Source organism: Diaphorina citri, unplaced genomic scaffold, assembly GCF_000475195.1.
Source record: "Diaphorina citri unplaced genomic scaffold, Diaci psyllid genome assembly version 1.1 scaffold498, whole genome shotgun sequence".
In the NCBI taxonomy this organism is placed as follows: domain Eukaryota; kingdom Metazoa; phylum Arthropoda; class Insecta; order Hemiptera; family Psyllidae; genus Diaphorina; species Diaphorina citri.
The window spans coordinates 3,760-21,550 of NW_007377933.1; the positions used below are offsets into that span (position 1 = coordinate 3,760).

Genomic DNA, 17,791 nt, shown 5'->3' on the forward strand with positions numbered 1-17,791 from the left:
AATGTTTAAAAAAAAAAAAAAAAAAAAAAAAAAAAAAAAAAAAACGAGGTTTCCATATGCCGGGTCTACACTTTAGGAACATGCAACGCGAATGTCCCGAAATCGAACAGAGAAGGAAGACAGGATAGGAGAATACCAGCCGTTCCAAGAACAAACCTCATCTGTTCAGGATAACGTTCGCCCCAGGCGAAAATCGGACTCGCAGACATGCTACCCTCCTGGCTAACTAGGCTGACTCGATTTTTATTCCCCCCCTTATCAAATTTTTCTCTCCCCCTGTCATTCTTCGGGCTATACAATATCTTCTCTAATTTCCAATCTGTTCCTTATATTCCCTATCAATTGTCTTTATCTGACATTGAATTGTTTCATTATTTAATTTATCTCTCTATTTCTCCCTCTGTCCTCTCTCTCTCTCTCTCTCTCTCTCTCTCTTGTCTTCCTCCTTCGTCATTTCCCCCCCCCTTTTTCTCCTCTTTCTCTCCATCCATCCCTATTTTCATTTCTTAAAATCTCTCCCTCTTTCCCTACTTCTTCTTCCTCTCTCTTCTTCCCTCTCTTAACCTCTCCTTCCTTCTCTCTCCGTCCATATCCCTATTTCTTCTTTTACTTCAAATCTTTCCCTCTCTCTTTCACATATCCCTCTCCCGCCCTCTCTCTCTCCTTTCAAGGAATTTCTTCTTGTTCTTATAATGCCCCCCTCTTCCTCTATTTTTCTCTCCCCTTCATCTCTCTCTCTCCTATTTCTTCTTTTTCTTGAAATCTCCCTCCTCCTCCTCCTCTTCTTTTTTCTTGGACTTCCGTTTTTATTGTTTGCGCCATTTTGTGTTGCCTTGTTTTGTTTCTGATAAAAACACAATGAAATATGGTTTTCCACAGAAAAAACAAGCGGGGCCCGTCCCTCCGGGAATTTTTCGATCTTGGGGAAAATCAATATTTATGTAGGTACCTACCTATTTTATTTAATATTCAGTTTATTATTATTCTTGATTTGATTTTACTTTTATGTAATGATTTAAAATCAAGACTAGAGCCCGTTCTCCCTTTATTCCCAATATAAGGTTCAAGTCACCCATCCATTTATTGGCCTTGCTCGGCGTAGCTTAACATAGATGACGCTAAAACCGGTCTTAAATTAACGACTGAAGTGTTATCTATTTCCTCTGTGCTACTATTTTTAATCTTTCTTCTTCTGTACCACAAGGTATTTTTAGTTTATCTTCTTCCTTACCTCTCTTTTCTATAGTCTTTCTTCTGAATTTCTTTTCAAGTTTTTCTACCCCACCTCCAAATTTTTGTCTTTTTCTGTACTAAATATTGCTTCCGTTTTTTCTTGTATATCCCCCCAACGATTTTTAAACTTATAGGTAGGTAAGTACCTATTTTTCTCTCTCCTTCTGTGACAAGTCCCATTTTTGTACTGTTGCTGCCCAAAATGTCCTCCTCCCATTTTTGTACTGTTGCTGTCCTTCTGTACCGTCTTTCTTTCTGTACCAAATGAACCAAGGTCCCATATTTTTTCTGTAGATTCGTACAAGCTAAAACCATCTTTCAGGGCTGTTTGCCCCTAATCCTTAATGTGTGACCTTTTTGCGTGATATCTTCCCTTCTGTACCGTCTTTCATTCTGTACCAAATGAACCAAGGTCCCATATTTTTCTGTAGATTCGTACAAGCTAAAACCATCTTTCAGGGCTGTTTGCCCCTAATCCTTAATGTGTGACCTTTTTGCGTGATATCTTGTACCATATCGCCCCAAAATGTCTTTCCTTCTGAAGTCTGTACCAAATGAACGTGCCGTATTTTTCCGTACCAAGTTCCACTTTTGTACCATTGCCCTAAATATCTCTCCTGTAGGTAAGTCCGGTACCTACCCCATATTTTATATGAAGCACAGTGTCCCTGAGTTTTCCAAGCGTACCAAATGAACGTCCCGTATTTTTCCGTACCGAGTTCCACTTTTGTACCATTGCCCTAAATATCTCTCCTGTAGGTAAGTCCGGTACCTACCCCATATTTTATATGAAGCACAGTGTCCCTGAGTTTTCCAAGCTTCTTACGGCTTGTCCTACTCATATCTTTCCCTATATTTGGTGCTTCCTCCCTAAGCTTGTTAAATGTTGCCTTTGCCAGTCTAGTTAGCTTGGTTTTCTGTACTCTGTAGCTGTAGCCATTAGCCATGTAGCAAGTCTAGTTAGCTTGGTTTTCTGTACTCTGTAGCTGTAGCCATTAGTCATGTAGCCAGTCTAGTTAGCTTGGTTTTCTGGAACTGAAGATTTTTGAGATACCTACCTTTGCCAAACTTGAAAGAAAGAAAAAACTTGAGTTTTTTGACAAAATACCTACCTTTGCCATACTTGAAAGAAAAAAAAGCCAGCCTAGTTAGCATAGTTGGTAGTGTGTCTGCCTTGTAAGCGCTAGGCCACGGGTTCGATTCCCGCCCGGGGCGGATTTTATCCTGATGGGTAATGTTCGCTCTCGGAACGGCTGGCTTTCTCCTATCCTGTCTTCCTTCTCTCTTCGATTTCGGGACGATAAGACCATAGCAGTTACATCCTCTGTCAAACCACTTGGAAAATTTTGACGAAAAACGTCGACCGACCCCGTCTGTACACGTGAAAAAGAGAAGGAGATGAAAAGGTAAGTAGGTAAGTAAATTATTTACCTGTAGAACATTTATCTGATAAAAAGACATCAACCTGTTTCTAAGAAAGGAAAAAAATCAGTATGGTTGTAAAAAAAAAGGTAAATGAAATAAAAAGAAAATTCACTCAATAATAAGACGTTTAGCGAAATGAAGAAGAAGAGAAGTAAAATGATAATAAAATAAAAGAGGAATAATAATAAAATAATAACACACATTTTATCAGTGCCGGAAATAGGTAGAATAGAACAGAATATACCCTGTTTATTTTCAACTTCAGTACCTTGGATACAACCCCTGAACTTTAAGTTACAGGAACAAAAATGGCATTCACCCTAGTAAACCTAGTAGGTACCTACCTACCTAATGGAGCAGTTGCAAATGGGTGAAAAGTATAAAGAAATGGTCGATTCCTATGTAAAAAGTTGGGAAAAATCCGAATCTGAGGTCAAAACTCCGAAAAAATAACTGTAAAAAGTCGAAAATTTAATTTTTATTTTCCGTTCTAATGAAAGAGTTCAAATATGTGTGACGTCAGACTTTACGCAGTTGTTTTCTTTCGTCTGCTAGGTAGCGCCAGTATGCAAGCACGCTTGCGGAGGAGCAGAAAGAAATGCGCAGAAACGTATGCGCTAACAGGCTTCAAAGTGTATAACTGAGAAGGTTTTTAGTGACGGGGGGTGTTAAGATTAAGAACCACTAAGTAAAACTACCTATTTGAGATAAGTCGTGATTGTTGACTTTGTTGTTTAGTTCATGTTTTTGTTGGCTCTGATAAAGTCTGTCTTTAATATTTTGTATCACAATTCCTTTCGTTCAGTGTTGTGATTTCTTCGCCTGTGTCTTTGGTGTTTCTTTCGAATTAGTTTATTTTTGTATTTTTTGCCTGTGCATTTCGGAATTTTCAGATGTCCACGGCAAAAGTTTGTTTGTCCAAGGATCTTCCTGATATCGAAGTAAGTATTAGTTAATAGTATAAAAAAAAGAAATGAAAAAAAAAGTGTTTAAATGTAAATGAGGTCTCTGAAAGAGGTATCAGTTTTCAATTGAAAAAGTTACAAAAAATGGTCTTCCTTTCACATAACTCCTCAAATAGAAAGTACCTAGTGGTAGAGGAGCAACCTTCGTGGCCGAGAGGGTATTACACTGGGCTTGCACTCCGGAGGTCCCGGGTTCGATTCCCGACTGGGTCGAAGTTTTTTCGGCTCTGTACTTGGATTTCGGGGTGCATTCAGCCTGGTGAGAACAATAAATTGATCAAATACTTTAATCAAGTAGCGACCAGTGGCGGCATTACCAGAGTAAAAAGAAAAATTATAGATAGGTATGTCAGAAATAGTAAAGGAGGCTCTTAGTAATGCTATGATATCCACAAAAAATGTGAAGAAGCTCTCAGATTCACCACAAATATATCATGATTTAGTAGAATCATGAATGAAGTGGAACACATTTCTGAGAGGGACTTGAATTAAACAAAAATATGTATTTTAAGCCACTGTTTCATTAAAAGTGTCTCAAAACCAAGATTTAACTTAGGTATACAAAAATAAACATCAGAGATCTCAATTTAATAAAATACCTAGGTATCGAATATTTAATTAGGAAAATATTTTTTATTTTACGAAGTAAAATTTGGGAAACAAAAAAGTCAGAATAATTTAAAATTTAAATTAATGTCATAGGAAGAACTATGGGACAAAAAATTGTATGATCGCCTGAAAACTTTTAGATATGCAATGTGCTAATCTTTTCTCTTTTCTACCACCTGAGACTACCCTCGCCCCTTGGGTACAAAACTTAAGTTCGACTATCAGGTGACTTGACAAAAAATTGAAATTTCTGGTAGCTCTTTTGAGCGCTTCCAAGGCAAAGGCGTCGTGGGTTCGATTCCTGCCCGGGGCGAACTTTATTCTCAACAGATAAGCTCTAATGTCCTGGCTTACCTGGCTATCTATTTTTACCTTTTTTAAAAACAATTCTATTCGTGCTTCTTTCTTTTTGCAGGCCGTTTTACAATTAAATCCCCGAGTGAAGCCATACGCTGAACTTACGCCTACCATTGTTTCAAAGACAAACAAAGCCAAGTGGAAGAGAAATGGCGATAAGAATTGTAGTGTAAGTTCAAGAGAACCCGGTCAGAAAAAAATTCATCCGAAAAGACAGAAGTCATCCCTCAGGATCATCAAGCATCAGGGACTTTTTATTCTTCAAGTACAGTTTAGCAATAAACTCCATGTAGGAATGGATTGAGCAATTTTAAATTCAAGATCCCAATTTGTAGATTCGTATAAGCTTAACTTAGGTGTGACCCTAAACCCCTCTTTTAGGGGTTTAGGGTCACACCTAAGTATCAGAGTGGGCTTTTTGTGTACGAAAACACAAAAAGTCTTTCTCAAATCCTGAAAACGAGATGCTAATTAATTTCTGATCAAAATTATTCTCTGTCTTACAGTTCATCCGAGATACCACAGTACCGACTTCCATTTGACGCTGTCAATTTTGAAGTCGAGCTGGTCAAAGATCTAGGAGTGAAAATCGAATGCGAAAGATCTCTATCAACGCGTGACATCACAATTGAGGTAACAAAACAGTCATAATCATGACAGAAATTTGAATAAACTTGGTTTTGAATACAAATTTAAACCGAGGGGAGACCATGACAATTGAATTGGGACGGTCTTCAAAATGATAAAGGCCTACACTACCCTGATTTCAATGACCTGTGCCTATCTACATCGATCTCCAAAAAAGTCTGCATCGAAATGCCAACTTTGGTATTGATTTATTAAAAATTTATCTGCTGCCGAAAAAAAAAGGAATAAAAATATTCCTTAAACCCGGGTGTAAATGAAAAACAATTTTTCCTTTACAGAAACTAAGAAAAGACGGCTACACTGCAATCTTCATTGGAATTGGTAAACCGAACGCAAATGTGATTCCGATTTTCCAAGGACTGACGGAAGAGATGGGTTTCTATACGTCCAAGACTTTCCTGCCAAGAGTTGCAACCAGCAGTAAAAAAGGTACGAAAAACCTGTCAAAAACATCGTCTCTTGATTAGCTTTTACTGAAAGAAGTCATTTGACGTTCTTAGATCAGCGAAAACCCGTACATGTCGAAAGTAGAGGTGCCTACAACTCTATAGATATAGATAGGTATCGGCTTCCAGATACTACTTTAAAGAGCTGACAGCCTCGTGGTTCAGGACAAGCTAGATTGTGGTTCGAATCCCAACAGCGACATAAAATACAGAGTCCGAGAAAGGTTCAAAACCTGACCGGATTTGTTGGCAAAATACAAATTTTATCATTTGAGACATATATAAATTAGATTTGAAGGTATTAGGTATTAAAAAAAAAGATGAAGCTTAAAAATCAAATTCCTCCTTGCTAATTTTATCACCTTTTAACCAATTTTCAGGCTTATGCGGCGGGTGTAAAAAAGAGTCCCTGCCAATATTGAAGGGAACGGTCATCGTTTTGGGAGCCGGAGATACAGCGTTCGATTGCGCTACATCAGCGCTACGGTGTGGCGCTAACAAAGTACTTGTGGTGTTCAGGAAGGGGTGCACGAATATTAGAGCGGTCCCAGAAGAGGTAAACACAGTATAGGAATCTTCTTCTTCTTCTCCTCCTTCTCCTTTTTTTCTCCTCCTTCTTCTTCCCCTCCTCTTTCTTCTTCTTCGCCTTTTCCCGTGTTTAGACGGGGTCGGCGTTTTTCGTCAGCCTATCACTCAGCCCTAGGAAGATCGCTTTTAAGCTTTCTTTGTCATGGGAAGGGGAAGACAGTATAGGACTGTTGGTCCTAGTTTGTCCTAGTCCACACAGTCCTAGTTGGTCCTAGTCCTAGCACTATTAGGACCAACAGTCCTATAGACTGTTGGTCCTAATCGCGCTTAGGCCGTTTGACAGACCAAGGTATGACAGATCTAGGCCGACAGCCCTTTTGCAGGTACAACATGCCATCACAGATTACATTTTACATTACATTGAAATGGGGGTCTTTACTGATGAAATTCCTGTGTGCGGAGTCCAGTGTGTAGGACTATTGCACCCCAAGAGCCATCACAGATAGGGCTGACGGAAACTTTTACCCTTGGAGGTTCTACAGGCCATCAAAGAAATGGCTAAAGCAAACTTTAACCCTCGCAGGTTCAACAGATTGATGAGAAATGGCTAACTCAAACTTTAACCCTTACAGGTTCAACTGGCGTGGGAAGAAAAGTGCGAATTCCTGCCATTCATGTCTCCAGTCCAAGTGGATGTGAAAGATAATAAAATCGCCGGAATGCAATTCAATAGAACCGAGCAAAATGAAAAGGGAGAATGGGTTGAGGACGAAGAACAGAGAATCAAATTGAAGGCGAATTATATTATTTCCGCTTTTGGGTCCACTCTGTTAGATAATGATGGTGAGCAGGGCCATATTTTTCTCCTTACTGTAGGTTGGACTCCAAAAATTTGTAGCATTCATCCCCCCCCCCCCCCCTACTTATATTATTTCCGCTTTTGGGTCCACTCTGTTAGATAATGATGGTGAGCAGGGCCATGTTTTTCTCCTTACTGTGGGTTGGACTCCAAAAATTTGTAGCATTCCCCCCCCCCCCTCACCCCTGGTACATCTCTTGCCTCGGTGGTTCCTGCCTCAGTGGCGTAGTAATCAAGTCCTCATTTATTTGAGAATATGACCACATGATAGAACTCTAAGGCCAGCCACTTTTTATCAGGTATCAGTTAGACCTGACAGGCGGACCTCTCCAGCCGTACCTGTCAGGTGTACCTGATAGTGAGTGGCCGACCTAAGGTAGAGAACCTCTCCGGTACAAACTAAATGCAAAATCGTCAAGTTTAAAACCGAAAACTCCTCATGTTTTAGTTCTCGAGGCAATAAAACCGGTGAAATTAGACAAGTACGGATACCCAGAAGTGAACTACACCACAATGGCGACGTCAGTACCAGGAGTGTTCTGTGGAGGAGACACGGCTAACTTATCCGATACCACGGTAGAGAGCGTCAATGATGGCAAAACGGCGGCCTGGCATATCCATAAATATATTCAGGTAGACTAAAATCTGTTGCTGAAGAAAACCAACCCTCCTAATCCAAAGTGAATCGTATTAGTTATTATTTTCATCTTATTTCATATGAAACAAAGTTACTGAGTCCTAAATCAAGATACTGATTTCTCCATGAAGGATAAAATAGAATAGAATAGTTACCTCATTTATCCTGGCCGAATAGGACTGAAGAGTCCCTTTACTCTCGCAGTATAAACTGTTCTAGAAAAGGGGAATGTTGTATAGTCTTCGTATTATGTGTGGATTAGTCAGATTACAGTTGTCTCAACCCAGAAATAATGTTTTCCGTAAATGCCCAAGTTTACTTTAGATGGAGAAAAAAAATAGAAAGTAAAAAATTAACTGACTTCCTTTTTCACAGGAGAAAAACAATCTGACAGTGCCCGACAAGCCATGTCTTCCAAAGTTCATGAGTCACATCGATCTCGTGGACATTTCGGTGGAAATTTGTGGCCTGAAATTTCCAAACCCGTTTGGCCTAGCGTCGGCACCTCCGACCACTGCCAGTTCAATGGTGAGGCGGGCGTTCGAAAACGGATGGGGATTCGCAGTGACCAAAACATTCAGCTTGCAAAAGGTAAGTGAAAAATCAGAAAAGATGTCCTCCTATGAGGACAAGACCCTCAAGGGGTTGGTTTGAAGGTCCGTCGCATATTGGAACATTGAAAGCGCGACTTTTAGTAGCGCGTAGTCGCCTGATAAAATGATATATCCTTTTGCCCTTTTGGTTTTTCAGGCAACTACGAGCTACTAAAAGTCGCGACGAGACTAGAGGATTTAGATTCAGGACTATAGGTTCATGTTGATTTCTGAGAATGCTCCGAGAATACGAGGCACAGTTTCCGAGCAAGCTCACACGTCAACGATCATTTCAACATACCGAAAATGAAGAAAGAGGGAATTTGTGAAGATTGGCCCATTGGCCCTTTGATTTATGACGAAGAAACACCTACAGCCTACAGCTACCTGTAAATGATCCTAACGACCAACAACACGTGACAGGGGGCCTTACAACTTACAACTAACAATCAAACTGTCACTTGCGAAAATTACGAAAATTTATTAATTTTCCCCTCTGTTTAGGATATGGTCACCAATGTATCGCCAAGAATAGTCAAGGGTACAACATCACGACATCTGTATGGACCAGAACAAGGATCGTTCCTGAATATTGAACTCATATCGGAGAAGACTGCTTTTATTTTTTTCTTTTTATTTCAGGCAATACCAAACTTCGGCGAGTACAAGAAAATAAGGGAAAATCTAATAACAGAATTAAATCTGAAAAAGCTGAACAGTGACGGAGTGTCTCTACAAAATGGCTTACCAAAGAGACAGATAAACACACCGGTTGAAACAATATTGAGTGTGAAAGATGTGATTGGACAAGCAGTTCAGCGAGTGACCAATTATACGGAGCTGGATAACAAGAAACAAGTGGTAGCTTTGATCAATGACGTGAGTAAACAGAAGCAATTTATCAGAAGTAGAAAGGCTCACAATAGTAGCTCCTTATGCCCGCTCAGACAGACCGCGGTCTGTCTGAGCGTGAGTGGCGGAAAAATATCTTGGGTCTCTCAGACGGCCTGACAGACTTGGATCGGAAGCTTTTCCCGGTCGGAAGCTTTTCTTACTGTCTGACTGAGGGACTATAAACAGAGAGTAGATCAGCGTCTAGCTAGGGGACTATAAACAAGGAGGAGACTAGTCCAAATTTCCTTATGCTATATTAATAGCGAAGGTTGAGCGCGAAGGGCATCAACATTTTTTAAGCCAAAAACAGTAGGCCTCAAAGCGATCACTCTAAAGCTGATTGAGAGGCCGACGACAAACGCCGACCCCATCTGAATACGGGAAAATACGAAGAAGAAGATCCTTGCTTGCTAACATCTATTTTGACCCTTTCAAATCTTGTTCGTAGGACATGTGTATCAATTGCGGCAAATGTTACATGGCGTGTAATGACTCCGGCTATCAGGCCATAACCTTCCATCCAGAAACTCACCAAGCTCATGTCACCGACGAATGTACAGGGTGCACTCTTTGTCTGTCCGTGTGTCCGATCATAGATTGCATCAGGTAAGGTTTACGCTTATGGAGTGTGGTAGAGCTGGTTGAAAAATCGAGCGATCTGCTGATCTTATCAATAATTTAAAATCGATCATGACATTGAAGGTCTCCTAATGGAAAGTAATAAAGTAATACTCGTATGTCTACCAATGGGTATACTATTCAAACTGTAAATTATTTCCAAGTTTTATCGAATACTCGTACAGAATTCTTTAACAAGTAGACAGAAATCAACAAAACTTGGTGGTGTTGTTTCTGGCATAGTGCGGCCAAAAGTTAAGCCTTTATTCTTGACGAATGGACTGTGAGAAGGTATGTGATGTGTTTCCATCCCAACTCGTATGTCGACCATTTGGCCCTAGTAATAAGAGGTCTTACTATGAGCTTTTGACTTGCAAGAGCCCAAACTGCCTAGAGGATGTCCAATGTGTGAATTCCCGTGTCTGGTTGTGGCTTTATTATTATCTATTATAATTCTTTTTTGTCTTTGTGCCACCTTAACGCTTGGAAAATGTCTCCTATTCTGATGAAATTTGGCAAACTTCTTCAACACATAAAAGAATTTTTACGTTTCTTATTAAATTTAGAGCCCAATCAAGCTTCATGGGAACTTTTTAGGATTTCTTAAGTTCACTGAAGTTTACCATCACTATCACTGACTATTTCATCATTAATATCAATGTGTATTGTTTTTCACCGCAGATATTAATCGCCAGCATCATGTGTACTTACAACAAGGATGACTGGCTGGAACTGAGTAAGAAAACTGAAAAGGCCGGAGCTGATGCTTTGGAACTAAATCTATCCTGTCCTCATGGTATGGGGGAGCGAGGCATGGGTCTAGCTTGTGGACAGGTATGAGCTCATTTTCAATGAGAAATAAATTTTATTCTCTCGATTTGATCCCAGAAGGTTCTTACCTCGGTGACGTAACGGTCAAAGCGCTCGCCTGGTAAGCAGGATGGTGCAAGGTCAATCCCAACAAAAACATGGAATTTTATCTCCATTTATTTGAGAATTTGATATTAAAATAGAAATCTAAGGGTTAGATGGTAGAGAACGCCTCCGATTTTAGCCTTGCCTAGTAGTGAACTTCCACTCAAGAGTAATTTCCACTTTTACTATGCTTCTGCGTCAGGACACAACAGCAGATACATGAACAACGTCAAAAAAGGGATAGATATAAAACTAGCCACGCATTATTTCATTTTATTAAAAAAAGCTGCACTTATCTTCCAGGATCCAGAAATGGTCAGAAATATTTCGCTATGGGTTCGCAGTTCGGTCAAAATACCTTTCTTTGTCAAGCTGACTCCAAATATTACTAACATTACCGACATCGCCAAGGCTGCATATGAAGGTAAGTAAAAGAGAATATCACAAAATTATGACTCGAATAATAGTGTTAAAATCTTATCCTGGAAGCAATAGGTAGATAGATATAACTGGGGGACTAACTAGAATCTAAAGAATAGGACAAGGGGGGAGAGAATCCAACAGTCTGGGATAATCTTACTTATGATTAAAGCCTTCTTTGTGTGCCATGTCCATTACTGGACTTTGGCGATCAAATTGGCTGAATCATTATTACCCACTACTTTAGCAAAGAGCGTTGAATTAGTCCCGAAGACCAACAGAAAAATACACCATTTTCACCCATTTTCTGAAAATTTGGACCGATTCTAAACTGTCTCATTCCATTGTGTAGGTTCCCAAATAGAAAGCATAAATCGTCAATGCTCAAATGTGTTCCCAGGTAAAGCTGACGGTGTTTCTGCCATCAACACCGTGTCAGGACTAATGAGCCTGAGCGCCGACGGTAATCCCTGGCCTGCAGTGGGGACTAAGAAATTGACCACCTATGGCGGAGTCTCGGGTAATGCCACGCGACCCATGGGGCTGAAAGCTGTGAGCTCCATTGCGAAAATGTTCCCCAACTTCCCCATCCTTGGCATTGGGGGCATAGACTCGGCAGATGTGGCTCTCCAGTTTATACAAGCGGGAGCTCACGCAGTGCAAGTAAGTAAAGTCAAAATTAAGAAACTACTAGCTAGACAAAATTATAGACATTAATTTCATCAGATAAGTTATGAATTTAAAATGAAAAGGAATATAACCTCGGTAAAAAGTGTATGTTGCACTTAAGATTTACGAAATAGGTATATGTAGTTGTTAAAAAAAAAAACTGACGCTAGTTTGTAAGAGGGCTACCAAAATCTAGACACCAATAAAAACACCCATAGAATAAAAATAAGCCATGTCAAAATAAAAACCATTAAACATTAATAAATTAGGAAACAATTAAGGAATTTGATAAAATATTGGGTGGAATACTTGAACAAAAAGTTAAAATATAAAATCTTTACCCATCTTTGTCTCAGATCTGCAGTGCTGTTCAGAATCAAGACTTTACAGTGGTTGATGACTACATCACCGGACTTCAGACATTATTGTATCTAAAATCTACTCAACTCAAAGGATGGGATGGACAGTCACCTCCTACGCCCGTTCATCAAAAAGGAAAGCCCGCTTATCAATTCCGCGACAAAGAAGGAAAGGTATGTTTTATGTCGCTCCTGGGCTTCGAACCCAGTCCCTCGGCCATGAAGTCATGAACCAAATGCCTTAAAACTGCACTATTGGGTTATTTGTGTCTACAAAAGAGTTTACTCCAAAGACTCAGAATCCTTAATCCGCTCCTTAAAAATCTAATGGTTGACGTCAAAGAAAACCCTTGACACTGTATTAACTCTCAGTGGTAAAATCGGCCATAAGAGATAAGATTATTTAAATCGTATTACAGTGGGTAGCTTTTGTTTTTTCTTTTTATTTCTAAGTTTATTTATAACTTCTAAGAAAAAAAAAACTTTTATTTTTTTCTTTTTATTTCAGGCAATACCAAACTTCGGCGAATACAAGAAAATAAGGGAAAATCTAATAACAGAATTAAATCTGAAAAAGCTGAACAGTGACGGAGTGTCTCTACAAAATGGCTTACCAAGACAGTTAAAATAATTATCTTAAGTTTAAAATGATGTAAATTAGGCAAAGAATTCAGTTTTTGGTGAAAGTTCGTACTCAAGTTCATCATTCTTGTACATTTCCAACAACTGAAACAGAGACAAATATTTCCCCAATAAGAAAGCGTGGAAAATTTGGTCATACTTTAGTGTAAGTACTGAAATATGACTGAATTTTTCATCTAAGTAAGATTTGCACCTAATCTGTTGGCTGACTGGAAGCCACAAGAAAAAATCAATTTTATTTCTGATGAGCACAAAAGTGGTTGATTGATATCAAAGGCCGAAAAATAATTTCAATATATTAATTAAAACTATTAATATGTACTATTGTACTTGGTGTAGAAAATTTCTCTCGCTATCCTTAGAGGCAATCGCTTGAGCATCATGAACAAGTCGCCCCCCGCGAAAAACGCAAGATAAGATGTTTGTTTTATTTGTAAAAAAATTAGTGGTCAATATTTAAAAGGTCAATCTTCAAGTTGGAAAAAGAAAATTATTACTACTTACATTGTTGATGTCCTTGGCTACTCCTGTCTTTTCCTTTTCGTGTTTGGCAGTAAGCTTTTCCTTCTCCTTTGACTGTTTCATCTGAAAGCATAATCCGATTGTTTTACTAACTGGGCACAGCTTAGAGTTTATCCTTATTTACTCGAGATATGAAGAGATAAGAAGAACTTTGAGCTGTACGATAGAATATACCTTGTTTACAATAAGACTCTACAATATCCTTCTAAAATAAGACTGAAAAGTGTCATATATTATGTTTCATAGGTAAAGTTAACAAGAATATGTTTAAAACCTTGTTTTTATAAATGAGGTGGGGGATTCCCTTAGAAATAAGAATAAGTACTGCTTTATTTACACTATTGACTAGAACAAGTTGCCCCATTAGAAGTAAACTTTCCTAACAGGTACCTTCTACTCGAGAATCAATTTATTCTTTGTTAAAACTTACCTGAGCCATTCGTCGTTCCTCCATGAACTTTTTGGTGTTGTTTTGTTTCTTCTCTCGGAGTCGCCGGTCTTTCTCGCCTTTGGTTTTGAGAGTTTTGTCATTCTGTACTTCCTTCATGGTTTCCACTGAAACTTTGGCCTGTCGAGTATTCATCTCCTTCATTTCTCTGCAGAAAATAGAATATACCTTGTTTATCTTGCCCAAATAGGACTGCGAAAATGTCCCCATATTCCACAACAGTCTAAACAAGGTATCGTTATTTTATAGGAAACCATCAGGTTGCCTGTGCTTCGACACGTAAAAAAATAACTCGAGATCGGTTTAGATTTCCGCATAATCCTTTCTTAATACACATGTAGAACATATTGGGAATATTTCTACCAGATTTCAGCTTTCTGGGTGTTGGGGTTTTGGAGAAAAAGTGATCAGTGTGTAAATGAGTGAATCGATAACATGATTTTTTTGTAGAGATATATTAATACTGTAAATAAGACCTTTAATGAAAAAAGTACGCACCTTTCATGTTTAGCCTCCACTTGTTTCACTTGGGACGCCTGAATGGTTTCCATCAGCTTATTCAACGTGTCTTGCTGCTCTGTCACTTGAGTCTTCATTAGAGACCAAACCTCCTTGCGATGCCTCTCCACCATTTCACTCCATTGCTTCATCTGCTCCAGAACCAACTTCTTCACAGAATCGTCATTCACCAACTCAGCTTTGCTGAAATCACAAGTATAAGATGTGCTTTATTTAGACTGTTAGCTTAAAACGAGATGTCACATTATGCAATTAAGGGTCCACTGAAAAAAAAAAAAAAAAAAAAAAAAAAAAAAATTTCTAGGTGAAACACATTAGTACTATTACAAGTAGGCACATTAGTAGGTATAATAACTAATCTCATTGCAGGTCAGAGTATACCACCTTAAAGAACTCCCATGAAGACCATAGTGTAACAGACTTCGGCATAACACAAGAAACAAATGAAATTAGTATTCTCGTGGAAATAAATTTACATCTACTTTCTCAGAGTGTGGAATTGTAATTTACCGAGGAGTGTGCTGCCGCATTCTCTAGAAGGATCTATGCTGATTTGAAATAAAATAACTGAATTTGTTATAGAGTTTTTAATAATTAAGTACACTAATCAGCGAATCACTTATCGTTATCACCTTGTTAAAACAATAAGATACTTACTTATTTGTGGGAGGCAGTTGACCTAGTTAAGTACGACTGGATGATACCCATCAATTAACCATTAACCTATTCAAGTAAGTTAAACTAGATAAGGTAGTTGTGATGGTCAAGGTTCATTTTATAACATATTTATAATTATACCATATCTTTTTAATAATTTTCACGTAATACCTAAATAAGGTTTTTATTATGTTTCCAGGTATCAATACAAACATCCTGAGACAGGACCCACTAGAACTGAGTACACTGCAGGTGAGAGAGGTTTCCGAGCTAGAGGTACTGACATAGCTCGACAGATGGATCTCAGCCAAAGCAAAATCCCTTACAACCCACCCGTTGATCCGAACTCTCCAAACTACAATCCAACATACGACGGCTATCATGACCCCAATGAAGATCCAAGTTACAAGTTCAATATCAGAACCCCAACCTTTGTCAAGGACGAAGTCGCAGGATCTCAAGGTCAAGTGCAAGGATCTTACACGTACACAGATGACATAGGAGAAGTACATAGAGTTGATTATGAAGCTGGTGCTGGCAAGGGATTCCGTGTCAGAAATCCAGTCCCTGATAATACTCAGAATGGTTTTTACTATGGAGGTCCTGGTATTCCACCACGAGGTAGAACATCCGTACAACAGGCAGACGATGGTTCATACACTTTCGTAGCACAGGGACCGAATTTGAGAAGGGCTGAAAAGAGAGACAATCTAGGTCATGTTGCTGGGTCTTATTCGTACATTGATGACAAAGGAGCTGAGAAGACTGTCTCTTACATAGCCGGTCCCGAGACTGGATATCAGATTGTCAATAAAGTCCCGAAGGAATTCATACCTTTGTTCCAGCCTGGATATTTTCCTTCTGTGACTCCTGTTATTCCCTTTCCTGCCAACTTTCCCAAGTTTCCCACTTCAACATTTCCTCCCATCAAAACAAAAATACCCACTACAACTTTTGCTCCACTTTTCCCTACTAGCACGACCACATTTAGACCTCCTGTTATCAATTCATTTCCCTCTCCTCCGAAGCCAAGTCCTAACTTTGATGACCTTTTTGGATCTCCTCAGCCGACTGAGAGTCCTTTTCTATTCAGCACAACAAGTAGTCCCTCTGGTGGTGGATACAACAATAACAAAAACAATGGAAACAAAAACACCAATAATTATACACCGACTACATTGTTCCCATCCAGTGGTAATGGTGGCGACTTTGGTGGCTCAAATAAACCAGATGATTTCCTCAATCCTCAAAGTAACATCTTCAATCCCTCAGGAGGCTATGGTGGTGGTGGTTCACAGGGTCAAAGTCCTAACATTCGACCAGGTAATATCCCAAGCGGTAGCGGTGGTAATGATTTTCTCACCGGACCCAATATCAATTCCGTGTCAAACCAAATTCCTGTTATATCTTTCCCAGTAGAAAACCCCAACAAGCCTCCTGGAGATTACAGTAATATCTGTAAAGTATGTCGCACGTTCAAAAATAAGAATGACGGATTTTACGACAGTAACCCAGGTTACAGACCATCATACAATAGCTACAATGAAAATAATAATGGAGGGGATGATTTCAGTGGATTCCCTCACGGGGTGGCAGTACGCGCCCATGTCCAGTCTATTGATCTTTATCCCTTCGGATCCAGAGTCCCAGAACCTGGTGAAGCCATTGATTCTATTGAAAGAATAGACAGATCATCACCAGAAATATTCGACAGAGAAGTCCTGTACACTACTCCTAGTACAAATCTAATTTCCAGTTTACACAATGCCAGAGCAAATGCCAATTCTCTGAACAATGAATACAGTAAAATTAAGAGCGACAGAATTGTTTCATCCAAAGTAGATTATAACGAGAAAAATCAAAAGAACAAAATTGGAGAGAGCGAAAAGATTGAAGCCTCAACATACAGAGGTATTCTAGGAAAAGAAGAGTTCCAGGATGGAGCCAATAAGAACAAAGCGTCTGAACCTGACTTTTTCAAAAATTTCGATATTTTCAGCAATCAATCTAACAATTTTCCCAGTCCTACCCCTCAACAAAACAGTCCTACAGACAAAAATAAAAACTTGATTGAAAATTTGGATACATTATTTCAAAATCCACAAAATAACAAACCTCTATCAGATCAGGGACTCATAAACACCTTCCAAGCAGATAATCAAAATTCAAATGGGCCAAGATCTAACTATCAAAATGTCAATTTCAACAATGCCAATAGTGCCTACACCAATGTAAACCAACAGGGCTCACACGATGAAAACTGTGATAAAAATAAACATGGAAACGTCATACATAATCAGAAACCTAAAAATCAAAATGCTAAACTAGTTGGTCCCAACTTACTAGAACTACTTCAAAAGGAAGTTAGGTCAAGGCCAATATACGTACCAGATTTGCCAGAAGATTCAAATAATGGTGGAAAGAACAACAACAACAACAATTTCAACTCCTTGTCAAATCCACAAACTCAAAGTAGAAGTGGTAGTTTTGAAACGCCACAATTTAATTTGGAAAATCACACGATGAAAACTGTGATAAAGATAAACATGGAAACGTCATACATAAACAGAAACCTAAAAATCAAAATGCTAAACTAGTTGGTCCCAACTTACTAGAACTACTTCAAAAGGAAGTTAGGTCAAGGCCAATATACGCTCACACGATGAAAACTGTGATAAAAATAAACATGGAAACGTCATACATAATCAGAAACCTAAAAATCAAAATGCTAAACTAGTTGGTCCCAACTTACTAGAACTACTTCAAAAGGAAGTTAGGTCAAGGCCAATATACGTGCCAGATTTGCCAGAAGATTCAAATAATGGTGG

General features: G+C 39.0%; 2 protein-coding genes across 2 annotated transcripts in view; both read left to right on the top strand.

Moving 5' to 3' along the window:
* Positions 1–12,806, top strand: part of LOC103509433 (dihydropyrimidine dehydrogenase [NADP(+)]) — a 15,878-nt gene extending 3,072 nt beyond the window's left edge. The window contains exons 3-15 of the mRNA XM_026823776.1: positions 4,648–4,758; positions 5,079–5,222; positions 5,516–5,666; positions 6,064–6,239; positions 6,844–7,054; positions 7,519–7,703; positions 8,083–8,298; positions 8,805–8,921; positions 10,452–10,646; positions 11,031–11,151; positions 11,548–11,810; positions 12,173–12,349; positions 12,684–12,806. Coding sequence (XP_026679577.1) covers positions 4,648–4,758; positions 5,079–5,222; positions 5,516–5,666; positions 6,064–6,239; positions 6,844–7,054; positions 7,519–7,703; positions 8,083–8,298; positions 8,805–8,921; positions 10,452–10,646; positions 11,031–11,151; positions 11,548–11,810; positions 12,173–12,349; positions 12,684–12,806 — 2,190 coding nt within the window. The remainder of the gene's footprint in view (positions 1–4,647; positions 4,759–5,078; positions 5,223–5,515; positions 5,667–6,063; positions 6,240–6,843; positions 7,055–7,518; positions 7,704–8,082; positions 8,299–8,804; positions 8,922–10,451; positions 10,647–11,030; positions 11,152–11,547; positions 11,811–12,172; positions 12,350–12,683) is intronic.
* A 1,598-nt stretch (positions 12,807–14,404) lies between these two features.
* LOC113467539 (probable serine/threonine-protein kinase clkA) lies at positions 14,405–17,467 on the top strand (the record flags this gene model as incomplete). The annotated part of the gene is made up of 2 exons (XM_026823766.1): positions 14,405–14,501; positions 15,144–17,467. Coding segments are annotated over exons 1-2 (2,421 nt in total), but the record flags the coding sequence as incomplete, so codon positions are not given.
* Positions 17,468–17,791: the final 324 nt, after the last annotated feature.